This window comes from Leuciscus leuciscus, assembly GCF_965113295.1.
Source record: "Leuciscus leuciscus genome assembly, chromosome: 7".
NCBI lineage: Eukaryota > Metazoa > Chordata > Actinopteri > Cypriniformes > Leuciscidae > Leuciscus > Leuciscus leuciscus.
Window position 1 is genome coordinate 31219114 of NC_138731.1, and position 21180 is coordinate 31240293.

The window sequence follows — 21180 nt, forward strand, 5'->3', positions numbered from 1 at the left end:
GCCCTGCAGACCCACATGACTGCATGTCAAGGTCAAGAAGTCTCTTAAAATATCAGATATTTTAACCTTTTTATGACAAGGCAATACTAGTTATGGTTGAAAAAAGACTTTCTAAAAACTTGGCACATATTTTAAACAAATATTTCTATTAAAATGCTTAAAAAATATATTTTTTCAACATTTAATTGGTTTTAACTGAATCAAATCACATAAAAAATACACCCAAGCATGCGTCTAAACTTGTTTCATGTCTCAAGGACTTGTGAATGACAGGGCAGTGTTGGCAGAAAATGTCCATGATATTAATTCAACAAACACAGACCAGCAGCTGGCATCGATGGCCTCTACTTCCCCATCGCGAACAATTAATCACAGTAGGGCAGAGGTGGACGCAGGGACTGGTGGTGGCGGCGGCATCGCGTGTGACAATCAGTCCTTTTTAAAATGCTGGGCAGTGTATCGCAGTAATTCGTGGAATGCTCCTCAGAGCGGGGCAACGACAGTGTCAGGCAAGATGCTCCCTAATGAGTGCCATCCTAATAATCACACGTATGCGTGAATCCTGACCCGGTGTCAGAGGAGCGGATGTACCGTGCCGGATGGCGGCTACCGTTCTGGGAAGATCTGCAAAATGTACATCAATTAGACTGGAAGTCGGAGAGCCGACATCACAACCCATTAGTTTTGTTTAAAGGACTGCAGGGTGGGCCAGGGAGCATGTTAGAAGAGCAACATTGACAACATCCTGTCAGATTGATTAGCAGTCTGTCAGAGGAGCTCTGAGCTGTAAAATGTGATTCAGGGCTTGTTCATCTAAACATGCAGTGGGGCCAAGCGGCGTTCACAAAGCGGCACGTGTCAAGTGCTACACTACTACGAGCTAGCCAAAGTGCTGAAGCTTAAATAAACCTCAGGTCACTGACTGTAAAAAAAAAAAAAAAAAAAAGAAAAAAAAAAAAAAGGATTTTACTTGTTTTCTCTCTGCAGACTCTTGGATTCAAAGGATCACAGTCACAGACAACTCATAGAACTGCTGGTGTGGAACCGACGAAGCTTAGCCTGATTGTTTCTGGTTTGAACTGGAGAGGGGGTCTCAACTGAAATTGGTTCATAATGGTAGATAGATGGAAACATGGAAAATATCTAATTTAGTCCATATCATAGGCTACTAGAGCCATTTTATAAAGCACCTCAGATCAGCAATTAATGAATGAATTGTCATGCTGTGATATTCCTTTAGCAACATAGTAGCATACACCACATACTTTTGAGTTTAGGTTAAAATTAACACGCTTCATAAGTGCATTGCAAGAGAGAATCAAAGATACTGTTCTGCTCTCGATTTTTCACCTAAATTTTGTTTTATAGGTTATAAAAAAATAAATAAAAATAAAAAAAAATATATATATATATATATATATATATATATATATATATATAAATCAAGCAGCACAGCTGTTTTCTACATTGATAACAAGAAAAGTTTCTTGAGTACCAAATCAACATACTGGAATGATTTCTGAAGGAACATGTGACACTGAAGACTGGAGTAATGACGCTGAAAATTCAGCTTTGCCAACACAGGAATAAATTGCATTTTAAAACACATTCAAATAGAAAACAGTATTACAGTTTTTATAGAATTTGTGATCAAATAAATGCAGCCTTGGTGACTTTACATTAAAGTGGCCCTGACCTTCAAGGTAAACTTGACAAGTAGATGTTCTCTGCCACATTAATTTGTCTCTCCAGCTTGTGAATTATGTAACTACACTTGATATAACACCATGTATTGAAAATAATCATTACTGTACAGGTTCCTTTGTCCCTGGAATACCTGCACTTTGATCATCCTTTATCGAACCTCCATAATCCAAAAATATTCAAATGCATACAGTTTTTCACATACTGTATAGCCCTGTGTTTTTTGTTGTTGTTGTTAACTTGCTGTATTTTTCAAGAACCAATGGACCTCCTATCCATGCATTTTAGTACAACTGTTCACTTTCTCTGAGAAAGGCTAGGCAGAGATCCAATGGATTCCACACTTTTAAACTCAGTAATGTGTAAAAACAGAACTGGACACAGTAATCCTTCTATGCAACACTATGAAAATATTGCGGGTACAACATGTGTGAAATTCAAGCAAAGGTGGAAAGACACCGGTCCACCCTTGTTGGTTCAATTTCAGCAGTGTGAAGGGAAGTAGAAGAATAGCATGAAAATTCAGACAGACAGTGGTTACCACAATAATTCAAAGCTTTTTTTGTTGTTCAAAAGAGTGATTCTAGTAATACCTTTGTCTATATATTATATCTGCAGTCTGATATTTCAGATCTAAGGATGGTATCGTTAGAACCAACAACCCTGTCATCTTAGCAGCATCATCTTTGCGATCCTTGGTCTTCAAAAGTGTCCCGTTGGCTAGAGGAAGCAGGTGAAAAAATAAAAGCACGATGCACTTTAAACTAAGAAGGAGACTTGTTGACTGAAGTTGTCTCGAGGTCAGCCCTCGCTCAGCTCACTAACTTTCAAGAGCAGCCAGCATGTGTGAGATGCCCCTAGGGACTGCGTTCCATCTCCTTTGAAGCCCCCATTCTGAGCTTCACTGTTTTCTTTGCTGTCATGGCTGCCGGCTTCCTACTTCGGGTGACCCTACGGCCCCGGCCTCGGCACATCAGAACAGCGACTCGCAAAACACCTTTCCGACATTAACTACAGAGGACTCGGAGGAACAATAGGCCATGATCCAGTCCTCGAGACACCTATGTCAGATACCACGGAAGGCATGTAAACAAACATGCTAACAAAAACCATAGCGGTTTGTGCGACACATGGTAACTCAACATTTTAAAACGCAATTTGTTGCAATGTCCACAGTGGGGTATGTTCTTGGTGAATAGCCAAGAGTAACATACTTTGCAATTACAAAGTGTAACAGACTAATAAATAGAGGCCCAGCTGACATAACATGAGGTCAAAGATGAAAGTCAAGATAGTGGATATGTTCCATATGTCTTGAGACTACAGTTACACGTGACAAACTCATTTGAGCCGGTTAAGAAACCGTAGTCTTGACCTTAAAAAGACTATACTGTGGCCAGAATTGAAGCAACCATGTGAGGTGGGAATATTCATAATAGACAAAAGTAAACATTAATTAGATGAATTAATTTATTTAGTTATGTAGAGACCGTACAAAGACTTCTGTGGCATGCAGTTATCAAAAACAGTGTTATCCAATAGTCCTTTGCCTCTGTTCTATTTTGCGTTTCAGCATGTTGTAGTTTTCCTTGGTCCCTGGGGCGCTGGGATCCAGTCGAAGAGACAGTTCATAGTGCCGCTTTGCCAAGTCTAGTTTCCCCCAACGGTGATAAAGAACAGCTGCAGGAACACAAAAAAGACCTGTCACTTAAATCAAGGGACTGTACAGTAACTCAGCATCGGTCCCCAGTGAATGGGAGACGAATCATAGCCACTTCGCTTTGTTTATTGATTCAATCGCACCGATTTATCCCTGTATCGTGTAACATTGCAGGAGTCAAAACTTGCACAACTGTTTTTGTGACAATACTGAAGTGCCAGCGGGATCCTGAGAGACTTACCAAGATTACCATGGCAACTGGCAACGTTTGGGTTGATCTTCAGAGCGTTAAGAAAGAATCCTTCCGACTCCTGGGAGTAAAAGGAACATTGGTTATTATAAAGTTCCTTCTGTATCAAATAAATAGTTTGAGTAACATTTTCACAGAGGAAGCAACACTACACTGAAAAAAGTTTGTATTAACCTTGTATTTTTCCTGTTTCCCAAGGACATTGGCGAGGGAGAACATGATGGTGTGATCTTTTGGCAATATCTTTAATGCTTCCTTTCCAATCAGCTCAGCCTGAGCCAGATTACCTTTAATGAAAAGACAAAACATTAAATAGTTACCTTGCTTAACCCACTGGGCATTTACTTTTCCAAAAGATTAGGCATAATGATTTTTGGTTGGTGATAAAATGGGGGAGAAAATAAATAAATAAATAATGGACATACAAAATGCTTACGTATTTTGCTTAAACCTCAGCGCTACATGAGCTTCTTGTATAGTATTCTCCCATATTTCTAATAACTAACAATCATATTATATATAACATTTTAGTATATTATATTAAAACAACTTCTTAGTAATGAACTTCAGATGCTTTAAATACCTTTAGCATGAAGGTAGATAATATAAATATTGCTTCGACCTGTTTTGCGACAGTTCTTTGTGAGAAAATGTAATCTTAATTTTCATAAACTGTGAAACCAGAAGTTGCTGCGGCCACCAAGGCTAAAGGCAGAATCATGCATAGCGTCTGTTACACTGAAGGACGAACCCAAGCAATATCTAGGGACCAGAATTTCAGTGACTACTAACTTACATAGTGTAAGTAACCACCTAGCAACCACTCAGAACCCTAGCAACGTGCTAAGATCACATAGAATGCCTTAGCAGTTGCACATCATGCTCTGGCTATAATTTGGAACAGCCTAGTATGGATTTTTGCACAGGTAAACCATTTTCTTTATAAAATGTAAAAATCTAGCCATTTAAAATAAAGAACATTTAATTAGTGTTTAGTGCCAGACTTTTGAATCTCTTTCACACAAAAAAAGCGTTTGTTGTGTATTAAACCATTTACAGCAATAAAATTGGCCAATTAAAAACCTAAGGAATTATGAAGGAGAAAATTGATTACATTTTTATATATATAGTTCAAAATGTCACAAATAGAGAATTGTATACCGTCCTTCTGTAATTTCTGTTGACTTTGCAGAGCGGATTGCTCTGGTGTGTCAGCAGCCTCCAGAAGAGAGTTTTTCCACTCCACACATGGCTGATTCTTTTAGCTTCCTAATTAGAGGGCAACACAAGGGCTACTGACTTATTGATCTGGATGTCAAAACTCCCTCTGACCACAGGCTCAGATAGATCTTCTCTCACTGGCTGGCCCTTAACAAATTCATGAGCTGCTGAGGATTATTCCTCACTGTTGAAACCTAAATATGACTCATGTTTTATGTTCGCACACTTTCTTGATACTTTTTCAGTTTAATCTTACAAGGAAACAATAGCAGGAGAAAACTCCAATTTCCTGGTTGCAATAATTGACTTATTTTTGGGAGGGGTTTGGGGATCAATTGGGACTGGAAAATGCAGAGGGTGAAGATGCTGGTGCCAGGTTGTTTTTTTGTTGTTTTTTTGGCAAGGAAAATGGGCCGTGCCAAGAATCTCCAGGGAGGGCCAACCTGCCTGGGAGACGCGTTTGAATAAACGGCTTCTGTCAGGGAATCGCGCCATTCTCCACACGGCAGGGAAGAGTGGCTTTAAAACAACACACAAGGCTTTTAATACATAAATTTCAAGCATTGTTGATTCTTGCTCTTCCGGTCTAATCATGTTGGGTTCTTATGCTGGCATTTCCCGGAAAAGACATCCTCTGTTAATCCTGTAATATCTCGTCAAAACGACAAATTTTGGGGAAATTGTTCCTTCATTATAATAAAAACACAGGCACAGAAATATATGCATATCAATATGGTTAAATGAACTAATATATATATATATATATATATATATATATATATAGTTCATTTAACTTGGTGTGAAGTTACTTGGTATATATATATATATATATATATATGATTATTATTATTTTTATTTTTTTATTAGGGCTGGTCAATAAACAAAATTCAAAATATATCTGTAATCATTTTTGTTGGTGATACAAATTCAAGAAACAAAGTAAATAACATTTTCATGTTTCTTAATTGACGATTACTTTTTCCAAAGACTGTCATTAGACTAGTTTCAAAACTTTCATGAATCGAAAAATGCCAAAAGTGGTAAGTTTGATTCGTTTCTGTGAATCAGTTCTTCTGAACTGACGACGTGATTATTTTTAACTACCGTACATTTCTACTGTTTGAGTTAAACATTTATTATTCTGAATTCTATTTTTGTTTAAAGTTATGGTTCTGACTGTAAATTGTAACACATCCCAAAGTATGTTTAACTTGCCCAACTATATGCTAATTATATCAAACAAAGACAAAACATTAAAATGTTACTGGACAATTCTAATAGAAACTAAGTTGCTAAGGTATCCGTGTAGGGTCTGTGACGAGAAGAGGGGGTGAAGATGGGGTGCAGGAGTTAATTGTTGTAAAGGGTGAACTAATTATGCAGCATGGCCCCATGTGGCAGCGTGCACCTGACGCTCAGCATCTGCAGAATGGAAGTTCACACCTCTCTCTCTCCTTCTATCACACACACAGCTATGAGCCACGGCTATACTTGGGACACACCAGACGAAAACGACAAGGCGGGAAGAATTGGGAGGAAGCCAAGATCATCTGTTTACCCCCAAGGGCAGGGTCAAGGTCACGTTTAATGAGAACATTCACTCAGCTTATACATACATGACTGGCCCTGTCTGTACTTAACAATACGAATCTATACTGCATTGTTAAACTACAAACTGAACTCCGATAAGGACCCCAATGTAAGGCTCACTATCGCACATATATACACCAATTAAACAAACAAATAAACATGAAATATTTAAATAAATTTAAAATTATTTTAGGGGCTGTTTACACCTGGCCACTTCATGCGTTTTCTCAGATCGGATAGCTATCTGATTTATCAAAACGTTTCCATTTACACATGGTCACATAAATGTGTTTTTGCAAAACGGATATAAATACGATCTTCAATTCCCGCGCTATATGCAGATTCAATGGAGTGCACGTCACCGAAAGCAACAAATATGAGCTGCATTTTATTGATCATCAGCTAAAAATTTTAAATCAAAGACAGAGCGGCAACAGCCTTGGTAAGATCATTTTGTTTCTTTACTTTTAATGATGATGATTGTGTGTTAACTGTTAAGAGTCTGCAACTTACTTTCACTTTGATTTGCGATAGTTTGCACGTTGGCTTAATGAATAGATGCTCAGCTGCTCATCTGCGGTGATGCGTGTTGCAGTAGCGTCGTCATATTTGGCTATAACATTACATATAGCCTATAACACGCTCTCACACGTTTATTTTTTAGCATTTTTGGGAGGAGTAAAATTTACATATGTGGTTTCAACAACCAGATGCATTTACACTTGTCCAGTTTCGTCCGGAATGCGGCCCAGACCGGCCCAGTTTCGGAGGGCATTTACACCTGGTCTTTTCACGATCGGATAGCTATCCGATCACAGAAAACGCATGAAGTGGCCAGGTGTAAACAGTCCCTTAATATGTGAGAAGAAAGAGACTGCAGAGTAATATAAGACACTATGTTGCTATGTAGGGACAATGTATAATTAAATAATTAGCAGTCATTATAGAAAATAATTGACCATGGAATGCAGCAACAGACCAATCAGAATCAAGTATTCCAGACTACATGTTGTACATCAGCAACAAGTATACTAATTTCCCCTTTTTGTGACAGGATGAACTGACCTTTTAATCAAACCCAATAAATTCCAACTCCACCTTACCAGTGTTGTCCAACAGTATGACCATGTTGTTCCAGGCCAGGCTGTGGTCAGGCTTCAGCATGGTTGCGTTCCTCCAGGCATTTAGCGCGTCAATGCTGCGGTTCAGGTCTGCATACTAGATATAAAACAAACAAGCACCCAAAAAAGTCTTATGCTTTACACTGTCATTTTTAAAATAATTTTATTCTAGGAGGAAAAAAGGGAGGAAAGGGCAATGAAACGATTTAGGTGGCAACAAAGCTCAACACGACTCTGAAGCGTGTTGATAAACCACTAGTCCACACCTTTGATAAAACTAAGGGTGTAACAATACATCGTTATATCGAGATGTGAAAACGCGACGACATGTATTGTTGATGTAAACGATATGATTTGTGATAGAGTCTCAGTTTACTGTATTTATAAAGTAATCCACCCAAAAATGTAGACTATGTCATCATGTACTCACCCCCATGTTGTTTCAAACCTATACAATTTTCGTTTAACTTCCAAGCACAAATGAAGATTTTTTTTATGAAACCTGAGATATTTCTGTCCCTCCATTTAAAGTCCATTCCTCTAAAACTTAAAAGATCTACCAAAAAAAATCATAATGGCATCGTAAAAATAATCAATCGAGTGGTCTAATCCAAATCCAACGGTGCAGCCGAAATCGCATACAATCCGAGTAGGTACTACATTAGAATTTGAACTTACTTCACAACCATTAAAAAAAGTATGTTCTATATAGTATGAATGTAATCCGGACAAACTACATCCATCATGCTGTCATCATGAGCCCTACCAGCGTCAGTTGTGTCGCTTAACTTCAATTAATAAATCCCCTCTAGTGGTTTCATGGGATAGTAAAGTGTCTATTTAATGCGCACTTCAAAATCTCGCCGAAAGTAGTAGGTCATCCGGGGACTTTTCGCCTACGGTTTATCAAATACTATAAGTGCGTCCCAATTCACGTACTTATGCACTATTCTATGACGTTTTTAAGTATAAATAGCGCAAGTAGTGTATTCACACTGAAATATCCCCCCAAAAAATTTAATTAAATTAAAGGGATACTCCACTTTTTTTGGAAATAGGCTCATTTTACAACTCCCCCAGAGTTAAACAGTTGAGTTTTACCGTTTTCGAATCCATTCAGCCGATCTCCAGGTCTGGCGGTACCACTTTTAGCATAGCTTAGCATAGATCATTGAATCGGACAGGACCATTAGCATCTCTCTCAAAAAATGACCAAAGAGTTTCGATATTTTTCCTATTTAAAACTTGACTCTTCTGTAGTTACATCGTGTACTAAGACCGACGGAAAATGTAAAGTTGCGATTTTCTAGGCTGATATGGCTAGGAACTATACTCTCATTCCTGCGTAATAATCAAGAAACTTTGCTGCCGTACCATGGGTGCAGCAGGCGTAATGATATGACGCAGCGCCTGAAAATAGGTCTAATAGGTTAGACAAACCTAGTCCCGGTCACGTTGGAAGTTACCGAGCAGGGGACTTTTTTCAGGCGCTGCGTCATATCATTACGCCTGCTGCACCCATGGTACGGCAGCAAAGTTTCGGAGAGAGATGCTAATGGTCCTGTCCGATTCAATGATCTATGTTAAAAGTGGTACCGCCAGTCCCGGGGATCGGCTGAATGGATTCGAAAACGGTAAGACTCAACTGTTTAACTCTGGGGGAGTTGTAAAATGAGCCTATTTCCAAAAAAAGTGTATCCCTTTAACGGAAAAAGCGAAGTGTGGAATGTTGAACACTTCATGCACTCAACTGTGACTGTTACAACTTTAATTACATAGCGGAGGGGGAGGGGCATCAGACTCCGATGTTCAATGACAAAATAACCTAATAAAAACCATACACTAAACAACACTCCTCAAAGTGAAAGCACAAACATCATTTTAATCACCATCTCACATTTAGTTTTAGTATTATGATTATTCAAAACGTTTTTGATGGTTTATTCTTATATGTATTGTGCATTAATAGCAGGAGAAGTGGGACATAGCAAGCTCCGGGAAAGTCTGTGCAAGAGATCCAACAAATGCCTGCATTGGAAGTGCGATTACTGCGTACAAGTTTACGGTATTTCATTGACATTACTCCATTAAACTACTATATATAATGTTGAATATAATGTATAATAATGCAATGGGGGGAATAATTGTGGGTCCTGATAATTATAAAATAATAATAATAATAATATGATTATTTTAATAATAATAATAAAGTAAATATAATAATTAAAACCTCTCCTTTATTCTAGCTTGAAATATCACAATAGTATTGTATCGAATTGTGACATGAGTGTATCGTTACACCCCTAGATAAAACTGCTCTGAAGTTGATAATTCATAGAGTACAGGAAGCAAATCTTCATTAACACAAAAATAGCATGTCATTACACATCAAATTGGCAATATTTAGAGCGGAATAGCCAATTTCTTGCCATAATTGATAATAAATTGCACCATGTTGGTTTGTACTCATACAGGAAGAGTGAATATAATAGCTAAGGACCAAAAGCACACTAGACATAATACAAATACATGCTGTTCAGATTAATGAAATTGATGTTTATGAGGAATATGGGGAAATGTCTATAATAAGAAAGAAAACATGCTTTAAATGCATTGAAGGCTGTATGCAAATTACAGAGAAAACAAATCGCTTACCAGACGTCCCAAATTATAATAACAGTCTGGGTACTTTTTCCTGAATCGAATGGCATTCCGATAGCTCTGTTCAGCCTTGTCAAACTTTTTCAGACTGTTCTGAACAATACCCAAATTCATCCAAGCTGCAGCAAAATCAGGCCTAAACCAAATCAAAGAAACACAGCAGAATGATTTACAAGGATGAATTAAGGCTTCATAACAACAGCACTGATATATTTGAACTCAAAATCTTTACTCACTGGATGTAAACCGCAGCTGACAGGAGCTCTTCGGCTTCCCTTAACTCGTTTCTTTCCTTTAATATATTGCCAAGATTGTTCATAGCATGAACGTACTTGGGGTGTAATCTGTACCAACAACAAACAGAAAAAGCATATATGGAAATAAGGTGAACTAATTTATATGTCGCATAATAGACACTACACTGCACTGTTGAAAGTGGAAAGATTTGAGTGTTTGCCAAACCGAATATGATGCAATCATGATCTTTTTTTTTCTTCTTTTTTTTTTTTTTACCTCACTGCCTCCCTGTAGTACTTGACAGCAGCACTCTGGTTGCCTCTGTCAGCAAGGCTTTTGCCAACATTATAATGCACCTGTGCAAGGAAGGAGAAAGTTAGAGAGCTCATCAAGCTAATGAACTCACTGGTGTGCAAAACTGGACTGAATACAATTGAGAACAAATATATTTTTTAATTTTTTATATTTTTTAATTTTTTTTAGCTGATGCTTCAAATCCAGACTGACTCACAGAACACTTATTACAGGTTCAGTTCAGTCTCTTCCTCAAGGCATTTTGGGTGTTGATGGGTAAGCTGAAGTTACCATAATGGATTTCACCAATGGAGTGGAGTTAAACTGCAGTATGAAGGGGAAGGTGTGCAGTCTCACCTTGGCGTTGAGCGGGCAGACAGACAGGGCGCTGGTGAAGAGACTCTGTTCAGACCTCCACTGCTGACTGCGCTGTGCAGAGCGAGCCACGTTCACACACAGCAGCGTCAACGTGGCCGCTCTCAGCAGCCTCTGCGGTCATCCCACAGACACGAGACGTGAACACAAACTCAACGGAACATTAGTTACAGTGAATTATGGTCTGATGGTGAATATTAGGAGGTGATAAGTGGGAAATTGAACAGGTTGAACAGGAAGTAGAACAGGTCACATACCTTGTGTTTCCTCCAGTGGCAGCAACAGTAGCCCACAGCGTAGGCAAGAATGAGGCAGTAGCCCGCTGAGGAGAGGTACAGCACCCGCTCTGCTATCACAAACCCCACCCTGAAGAACAGATTACTGGCTGGCAAGAATGGAATGACCAGCAGTACCAAGCCAAACGTCAGAGTCCTAAACAGAAGACATTAAATTGATCAAGAGTGACAGTAAAGACGTTTTCAAATAAATGCTGTTCATTTGGATCTTCACCCATTAACAGAAACATGAGTTAGTCTGGAGTGCCCTATTCGACAGCATGTGTAGGTAATATAATCCCAGCAATTTTCTAATTGGACACAATGTTTTACACCAACAACAGAATTGATTTTGTAAAGTTTGTTTGTTATACACTGATGCCATTCAGCTTGCCATTTCTTGCGGATATAAGTGTTTATGATATGTTTGAGTTCTGAAGGTGGATTTGGGCATTTTTTGAGCTCTGAAGATCAAGCTTCCTTAGTCGCAGCATCAGCTTGATCATTTCCTGAAATTCCACAATGCCCTGTAGGGGTGGCACGGTTCACAAAACCCACGGTTCGGTTCGTATCACGGTTTTAGGGTCACGGTTTTCGGTTCTGTACGGTTCTTGTTGTTGTTTTTTCTTTTAATCTTTAACACTCCAAAAATTTACTTCAGCATATGATATATAGCTGAATTATCTAATTATTAATTAATTTATTTCATAAATGGGGTGTGTTTGCAAAACGCAGCTTCTCATTTCCCGTGGGCTGTGTCGGACAGTTATTTGTCACCACTTTTTGCCAGGGTTGATATTATGTCCCAGCACGGATGTACCAATACAAATAAATAAAACATTTCCAGTTAACTAGCAAAGTATTCGTTTCGTTCGTTTGTTAAATAAGAAGCAATCTAGCGCTGAAATGTGTTTTTTTTAATCAAGTGATCAAAGTGCTCGTTGCCGTTGCGATCAGTGGCGCTGATACAGTGTTCTCGTGGCTCGCGCACACACCGCAGCGGCCGCACATTCTTCACTCAGACGCGCGCTTCAGTCCGTTGAGGAGACTCTAGGCTACTCTATTCGTTCCGATGAAATCACAAAACAAAATTCATACAAATCTGTCCCTGCTTGATATACAACCGCTGATAAACATAATCGGTTTTGATGAAAAAGAAAAATATATACGAGTGCAGATTAGAACTCAGAACCTTTGACACGCTTGGCAAGTTCTGCCACTGGACCATTAAAGTACATACCGGTACGTGGAACAGTCGATCTATGTAGCCTATTTATTCACGTGAAAAAAACAACATATAGCCTAGCCTAGTGGAGTTGATCTCATTAAATGTCTAAGTAAACCCAGTGTACTATTTAAATCGATTGCTGGACATTGTAATGTTATTCTACATTTGTCTGATTTATGATTTAGCATTGTATTAGCAGTAGCACGGGCACAAGGCTACATTGCGCATGCGTCGAACCGTGCGAACCGCGCGACGCACACACGCACCGAACCGAGACAAGCGAACCGAACGGTTCGGATGTTTTTTCATGTACCGTGCCACCCCTAATGCCCTGGTACCCAACAAAACAAATACTTTAAAATTCTGTGCCTCCAAGGACCTCACATTTCCTGAAATGCTGGGTGTTTGTTTATATTTCAGGATGAATACTCCTTTTTTTTGTTTTTTTGTCATACAGCAAAGAGAACTGAGGTGCAAAAACTGCTTGATAAGCTGGATTAATTTTGTTGGTTGATAACTTTATTGTGTATTGCAGGGCTACATTGATAATAAGACATGTTTCTTAAACACCAAATTAAAATATTAGAATGATTTCTGAAGGATCATGTGCCAAATGAATAAAAATAGTAGCATTATAAATTGTACTGATATTTTACAATACTGATTTTACTGTATTTTTGCTCAAATAAATTCAGCCTTGGAGAGTATAAGAAAACATTATAAAACATTTAAGACATCTTACTGTCCCCAAACCTTTAAACTGTAGTGTTTATATTGATATAATTAAAATACATATATTGATGCAATATTTTAAGACAAATATGTGATTATCACAGCCCAAATGTATTAAACATAGAAGAAATAGTTGCCAATAATTTTAGTTGCCATTACTTTTCCATAAGGAGAATTTGAATAAGGAGTATTTTTGTATTTTGTGTTTCAGGGGGGAAAAAACTAAGAAGACAGGATTGGATTTAAATGATACAAGTAATACATGATCTATCCATTAAAATAAGTCTTAAAAGTAGTATTACAGTATGACAACTGTATAGAAATAAATGTTCAGGTAACAACAACTAGGCTGTCTTCTTCAAATCATCCCTACACAAAGCATGTCTTGTTTTGATACAGTGCTTACCTTCTTTTATTGCTGTCCTGTGAGCACAGAGCTTGGCTTACCAAGCCCATCAGACAGCACCATAGCACAAGAGGCCAGACAATCCTCCAATCAGTGGCTGATTTAATCAGAGGCACACAGCCCATTGACCAATCAAAACACAACCACCAGGGACACAGCAGCAGCCAGGCATTCAAGGAGTAGTAGTAATTATAGTTCACAATCTGAAGAGAGAAGGAGAGCAGAGAAGAGGAACATGTGAAAACACAGTCTGCATGGGGAAAAATGACTAAGAAGTTATATTAAAGAGTACAGTTTATGAATACATTTTAAAATGATTATTATATTACTAATTATTTTATAATTATTAATATACATATATATATACAGTGAAAACAGTGTCATGTAAACAAGTCCTTTTTTCTTCTAAATACAATTTTTAACTACAAAAATACATTGATATAAAATGTATAGTAAAAATACATATTAACAGTATCACAAGCATATTATCAAAAACAACCTAAAAAGATAGGGCTGCATAATATATAGAAATTATCGGAACATTGCAAATGGCTTATGATATTTTAAAAGATTATGAAAAGTTTTAGGTTGACACAGACAGCAGTAAATAGACTAGACATAGATACATGTGACATGCTTAATGTTATTAGGCGCAATAAAGCGAAGTACTGTGTACGGAAAGTAGTCACTAGGACAGCACATAATCACGATTTCAGTTCTCTTCCGCAGCTTATATGGCCAAAAACATAAAAATTATGCAAATTGCCAAACTTTGTGAGTATTCACGTAAACAAGTCATTTATGTCTTAAGTGGAGTAAAAAGTTGAGAAAGCACACGTAACAATATCTTGGATCCATGCAGCTCTTAAAGTGACAGCAGCTTTAATAGGCATCAGTATATACTGTATTTAATTCATACAGTGAAGACTAAGCAGTGTTTTATTTTTACATTTGATTATTCAGTTTCTGTTGTTTAATAACATTATCGTATCGCATTATTTAAAGAGTTATCGAATTTTTCTTCAATATCGTGCAGCCCAATCAAAAGTGCTGTTCAAAAACCCAAACTGAAAGGACTGCTTACCCTTAAGATAATATTTTCAGCAAAGGACGCTGGGTTATCCACCTCAGTGAAAGATGGAGGCCCAGTTCCCATGATCCTCCATCTTGCATACAAAAGAAAGGAACCACCAAGAAAGAGAAGAGCCAACCTCATAAGCAAACCGCTCTGCACTAACCCACCAACCTAGGTGTAAAAGAGAAAGTATATATCAATCCAAAGTTTGTTTGGGTCTAAAGAGTGACTGAGAGTAAGACACTTACATCAGCTGATTTTCTCCTGGACAGCAGCCGGTGAGCGAGTTCATATATGTTCAGATTACAGACCATGAGAATATCATAAGCAGCATTCACTCCCTTCAGACACGGAAGAAAAGAACAAGAATATTTTATAGATGATCAAGGATATGTATTGTAAAAATAGATGTGGGATTATCTAATATTTGTATGCTAATACCATATATTGTATTTGATCTGCAGATCTCAAATGTATACATTTTCACTCACCAAAACCGTAATGCCTTGCTCCTTGCACAGCATGGCAACTGCACAAAGAAGAATGCTGCCAAATATCCACAACACAGAGAACTTTCTATCACCACCTACAGAGAAAAATTCAAGAGCAACTAAATGAAACAGTATGCTTGGTACAAAGAAAGAGATATTTTCAGCAATATTCCAACATGCAATGTCTGTAAATTAAAGGATTAATTCACCCAAAAATGTAAATGAAGTCCTTATTTCTCCACTGTTCAAACTTGTATGACTTGCTTTCTTTTTTATACAATTACAATGAATGAGGAATTATGCTTTAAGTCTTCAAATAGCACATAAAAGCACTATAAAAGTATCCTTAAAGAGGTATATAGAGTTCATGAACAAATAACTCTGATCTTTTCTCAGTGGATCAAGTTCACAAAACATGTATGATCCCAATGATCTTTTTGAAGTGGTTAAATTGTCATTGAAAAATGACTTAATTTTAGTCCACAAAAATCAAACACAAGACATCAGAAGACTTACAATACAGTACACAAGTTAAATGGACTACTTTTGTGATGCTTTTATGTGTCTTTTTTGAATCCTGAAAACCTGAAGTCAAAATCAGAGACCAACTTCATAGAAAAGAGCAACCAGTGCAATTTTCGAAATTTCTCCTTTTATTCATTACATTTATATAGAGCTTTTCTCAGCACTCAAAGTGCATTACATATAATGGGGAAATCTCCTTAACCACCACCAATGTGCATCATCCACCTGGATGATGCGACGGCAGCCATGGTGCACCAGAACAGCCACAAACACCACCTTATTGGTGGAGAGGAGACAGACTGATGAAGCCAATCAGTATATATGGGGATGAATAGGAGGCCATGATGATGGACAGAGGCCAAAGGGCAAATTTGGCCAGGATGACGGGGTTAAACCCCTACTCTTTTTTCGAAGGACATCCTGGGATTTTTAATGACCACAGGACCTTGGTTTAACGCCACATCCGAAGGACGATGTTCCACAGATGCAATAAAGTTTAGAACAGCAGAGTAAATGATGACCGAATAAAAAAAAACATAATAATTATTCCTTTTAAATTTTATTGCTGTAATTTAACATAATAAAATTGCCATAATAACTGTAACAAAGACTAGTGCTTTAGTTTATCAACTGACCTTGAAACGCTCTGCAGTAAACCAGAAAAGAGAGTTGAAAAAAGAGGGCACACAACAAATCTGCTCTGCCAACAATGCCAGCCACCTACAAGACAAAGAGCCAACAAAAAAGATTATTCATAAGATCAACTATATACTTCAGAGAGCTAAAGGACATTGTTACATCAAGCATCATCCGTCATCAAGCAGGTCACGGCTGTGAAATCCACCCCGAGGGCATTCGTTTTAATAGCATCTACGCATTCTACATCTACACCTAAACTAATGAAATCCTGCTTGTACATTAAAGACAAAAATGGGCAGCATAAAAACATCCTTCGCCATCCTTTCGTCTGTGAAATTGCCTGTATTTCTGGCAGTGCCAAATTAACGGTGGAGGCAGGAGGCAGCACTCATTACAGAACTGCAGTCGGCCCTGGCTGGAGTCCTGGGGCCACCTTCTTTGATACATCCCGTAGGCCCTAAGTCAGTGGTCTTTCTGAACCTCACCCCCTCCAGGTCCAGGGCCGGTCTTTCTGAACCTGATTAAAGAGCAGATACCGGAGCATCTCCAGTCTCTGCCGTGCTCGGACGCATCCGTGGCAGGCCAGAGCGAGCGTTCGGTAACTGTTAATAGCCACGGCTGACTGTAGAGCCCACCTATGTGATGCACACCAGCTGCGTGAAGCTTTCTTCTCCATAGGCCTTGTAATGTATATTTCATGCAACATCAATGAACATTGTGATATGAAGCATTGTAGACAAAGATTGTTTACCGGGCAGAGACAGCCTGCTGAATCAAGTCTTCCCACTCTACTTACACTTTCCGTGTGAACTGGATGTGCAGCAAAGAAGAGCGCAGCCAAGAAGGAAGCTTTCGGAGAGAGATTGAGTGTCACCCCTCTTCCATCGTGATCCAGGCCGCCAATTAATATTGCAAACACATCGATCATTAACATAGAAATAACACAGTGGAGGGCAACGTTGAGCGTGTGGAAGCCGATTGGATGCAATCCACCGGCCAAGAGGTAGTTGATCCTGGGAAAATAAATAATATCCAGAATAATTAAAACCAACTTTGACTACTGTGATCACAAAAGTTTTGTATTTCTGAAACACAAACAAGCAGAGATATGATGGCATACAGACATAGCAGCATTATAGACTAACTTTTATGGTTGAGTTGGGATAACGGGCCATTACTGATGCAAAACGATGTCATTCTCATTAGCAGCATGCAGGACATGAATTACGCCCCCTATATAGTTTCCTCACAGTAAGCAGTCAAATGCCAAAGACAATTCTGAAATGAGTTTGAAAAAAAAGCAATATATGCATCCAATTTTAATGTCAATTATTGTGGCGTTTGGTGAAGAAGCACTCGAGGGACCTCTTTTGATTTCCCACTGAGAATAAAATTACAAGTCCACACATCTAATGCATGCAAAGAGGTTTGACAATATTCACTATAAGAAAATTGGCCTATTACCTTGTGTTAATCATCAGTCACACAGCAGTAATTGAAAGACACTTTTGTCTTTGTGGTAACGTACCTGAAGGTCAGGACAGTCAGCGGCCGGTAGGATTTGTGACTGGAGTTGCTACTTAAGTTACTTCCCCAAAAGTCATTTTTCCAGATGTTGCTCAGAGGAGTGCCAGGATTCAAATCCTAAAAAGTGTAGAAATCACAATGGCTTGCCATACAAAAATACTTACATAATAATTTCTTTAAATATTTTGCATAAATATTATGCAAATATTACAAAAGAATTAGATGTATGCACCCAAAATATTGCAATCCAATAGACTTGAGATAATAGCCAATCAACAAAACTTAAGACTATTCAGGAGAAATCGGTTGAGAATGTACAATGTAAAAGTCTGCAAATATATGTATGTTGAGATCACAATTGAACAAAAAGGGGGGCTTTCCCCAAAATGTAAAAATTAAATTACTCAAAACAGAATGTCAAAGCTGCTTTTTCATACAATGAAAATTAATGGCCAATACTTGGTCATCATCCATTGTCAACTCAAAATGAATTGGGTTTGGAACAACATGAGGGCAAATAAACGATATCAGAATTTAGATTTTTAGGTAAACTATTCCTTTCATAATAAACATCTGAATAAATATTTAAGTAACCAGGGTTTAGGGAGGGGTTAATACCTTGTTATTGATGATGGCTTCTGAATCATCAAAGACAAAGTCCCCATCATGGCTGTTTATGAAACAGATCAGGGCAACAAAGGCAGTGACCAGCCTGGAGTGCAAGGGTCCCAGTTTTGGCAGGGGGATGTGATGATCCCAGTAAGGCTCAGAAAGCACCATCTTTCATGAGGTTTCTGTTCATTCTGACCCACCACTGTCTTGCAGAACAAAGAAATCAGGTTGGAGGTTAAAATAGCAAACCAACACCCCAAAAAAGACTTCCAAAATCAAAACATTTCACGAGAAGGGTGAACAGACTGGAAACATACCTACTGTATACACTAAAGAGATCTGTTAGAAAAGGCAGTGTGACATCTCAGCACAGTTGCATGCTATGCTGCTGCTGCATGGTTGTATACACACAGATGCATGCAATGCATAGCAACCGGCTGTCACGGCGAGCAAAGGATACTAAACCATTCACACTTTCTACGTTTTCTACACATATATTCTGCTCGCGCGCGAATGACAATCGTCAAAACATGATTCACAAATATTAATAGTATAAACGTGCACTGACGTCAATAAATGTCTGCCCGCCGAAGAAGACGATGTGCAATCTGTAGGAGACGAGCAATACAGGATTTAAATCACCTGTGTCACATAAATACGATGCACATATCGCGAAACCCCACGAATGTGAAAATAAATGCTTAATACGTGGCTAGACGATGGCTGATCCCTGAATGAGCCTCTCTCGCTGTACTTCCTGCTAGCGCGCGGAGAAGAATAGACTGTGACGTCACGTGACCTGAGCCAGCCAAGTGGAAATAATGTGAGGACTCATTCAAACAAATGAAAAATTATTCACAGTAAATGGCTACATCACATGAAATGTTAAGCGGCAGCAGTGCGATGTGGTATAATTTATCTAAAACTTTTTAAACAACATGTCCTAAATGAACGATGGATTAATGCTGCTGCCTGCATGCCTTCACGTGCTATCGAAATTATGCTAGTTTTCTGGTTAAAAAAATTGGACATGAACGTCGTCTCAAGCAAGTCAAAATTTGAACGCGATAAGCTCGTAATCACGAATTCAGAAGTGGGAAGTAACAGGACATTTCCGATATGATGCCAGCATAGCTGCAGTCTTTTTATTTTCTTTCTTTCTTTTTTTGTTGTTGCCATTTTTGACAAATATCATTAGAATATATTTAGACATATTATTTTAATATCAAATTAGTTTTCTATAAAAGGATGCTTTATTGTATAAAGTGCCCCTTTTTAAAGTCTATTCCCCCTTGCGCCGCCATTTTGAAATTATCACTAGAGGCTACAATGAATAATAATAATAATGCTAATTATATGTTTTACATTATATAGATATTTTTTCAAAGCATAACATAAAAGTACTTAACAATATAAAAACAAACACAATGTAGCCTACATAGGCCTACTGAAGACACAACTTAATGGAGCCTGATTCAACAACATCAAGCGATTGGATCAGACTCCGATGTTTAGTGAAAAAATAACATTACAACATTTACGTCAGTAGTGCATAGTATACGGTGACCGGGAGGGGTTCGGTTCATTTAGTTTGTCGTGGCCACAACATATAAACTCGTGGGAAAGTGATAATAGATCATGGCCACGAGATCATTATGAAAGTCGAAAAATCGTGGCCTCGAGATCATATGTTGAGGGAACAATATATTTTTCTCGTGGCCACGACTTCATATTTTGAGAGAATGACATCTATTTCTCGTGGCCATGAGTTATGTTGAGGGTACCACACCGGTCAATACTGTCCAGTCGGAGATGGAATTAGGAATTAGGAATTACTTTGAATTAGGAATGTCATATAAAGATGCGGTCTCTGGCATTAAGACATAAGTAATGAAAGACACCTGAACATTCTTAAGTTGAATGGGCTTTTTCGTCTGAAATTTGCTGGCTTGAATGAAATACTCGGGTCACGAATAAAGTCCCGTTTTAGGCAATAAACAAAAACAAATTATGAGAAACTTAAATGAACAAATAACAAAGTAAATTATGACCGGGGTAAAAGGAGGAGCCCGTATCGCGTGTGAAGATTCGTTTCCCACATGTTATAAAACGGATGGCCATGAGAAACGGATGTTGTACCCTTAACATATTAAGTCGTGGCCACGAGATGTGTTCCCTCAACATATTAAGTCGTGGCCACGAGAAACGGATGTCATTCCCTCAACATATTACGTCTTGGCCACGAGAAACGGATGTCGTACCCTCAACATATTAAGTCGTGGCCACGAGAAACGGATGCCGTTCCTTCATCATATTAAGTCGTGGCCATGAGAAACGGATGCCGTTCCCTCAACATATTACGTCTTGGCCACGAGAAACGGATGTCGTACCCTCAACATATTAAGTCGTGGCCACGAGAAACGGATGTCGTACCCTCAACATATTAAGTCGTGGCCACGAGAAACGGATGCAGTTCCCTCAACATATTAAGTCGTGGCCACGAGAAACGGATGCCGTTCCCTCAACATATTAAGTCGTGGCCACGAGAAACGGATGT

The 21180-nt window shown here is 38.5% G+C and overlaps 1 protein-coding gene across 4 annotated transcripts; it reads right to left on the reverse strand.

Annotated features, from left to right (window-relative positions):
* Positions 1–3156: 3156 nt before the first annotated feature.
* On the reverse strand, positions 3157–19401 carry tmtc4 (transmembrane O-mannosyltransferase targeting cadherins 4). Of its 4 annotated transcripts, none has more exons than XM_082176548.1 (18): positions 19192–19401; positions 18630–18825; positions 18013–18128; positions 17281–17497; positions 16481–16565; positions 15321–15415; positions 15078–15170; positions 14839–15000; positions 13755–13957; positions 11371–11545; positions 11096–11227; positions 10721–10800; positions 10444–10551; positions 10202–10343; positions 7529–7643; positions 3789–3901; positions 3606–3675; positions 3157–3384 (listed from the first exon to the last, which is right to left on the reverse strand). In XM_082176548.1, exons 2-18 carry the CDS (start codon positions 18789–18791, stop codon positions 3236–3238), a joined length of 2217 nt encoding a protein of 738 aa, XP_082032674.1. In that variant the 5' UTR covers positions 18792–18825; positions 19192–19401; the 3' UTR covers positions 3157–3235. The 4 variants fall into 4 exon arrangements, with proteins under 4 accessions (XP_082032674.1, XP_082032673.1, XP_082032672.1 ...); XM_082176547.1 differs by having other exon boundaries at positions 18941–19401; XM_082176546.1 differs by having other exon boundaries at positions 18630–18829; positions 18941–19401.
* Positions 19402–21180: the final 1779 nt, after the last annotated feature.

Coding starts and splice junctions, on each gene's coding strand:
- tmtc4 (XM_082176548.1), bottom strand. CDS start 18,791: ATGGTGCTTTCTGAGCCTTACTGGGATCATCACATCCCCCTGCCAAAA. Junction 17,498..18,012: donor CTGACTGTCCTGACCTTCAG/GTACGTTACCAC, acceptor TTATTTTCCCAG/GATCAACTACCTCTTGGCCG. Junction 11,228..11,370: donor GCCACTGGAGGAAACACAAG/GTATGTGACCTG, acceptor GGATGACCGCAG/AGGCTGCTGAGAGCGGCCAC.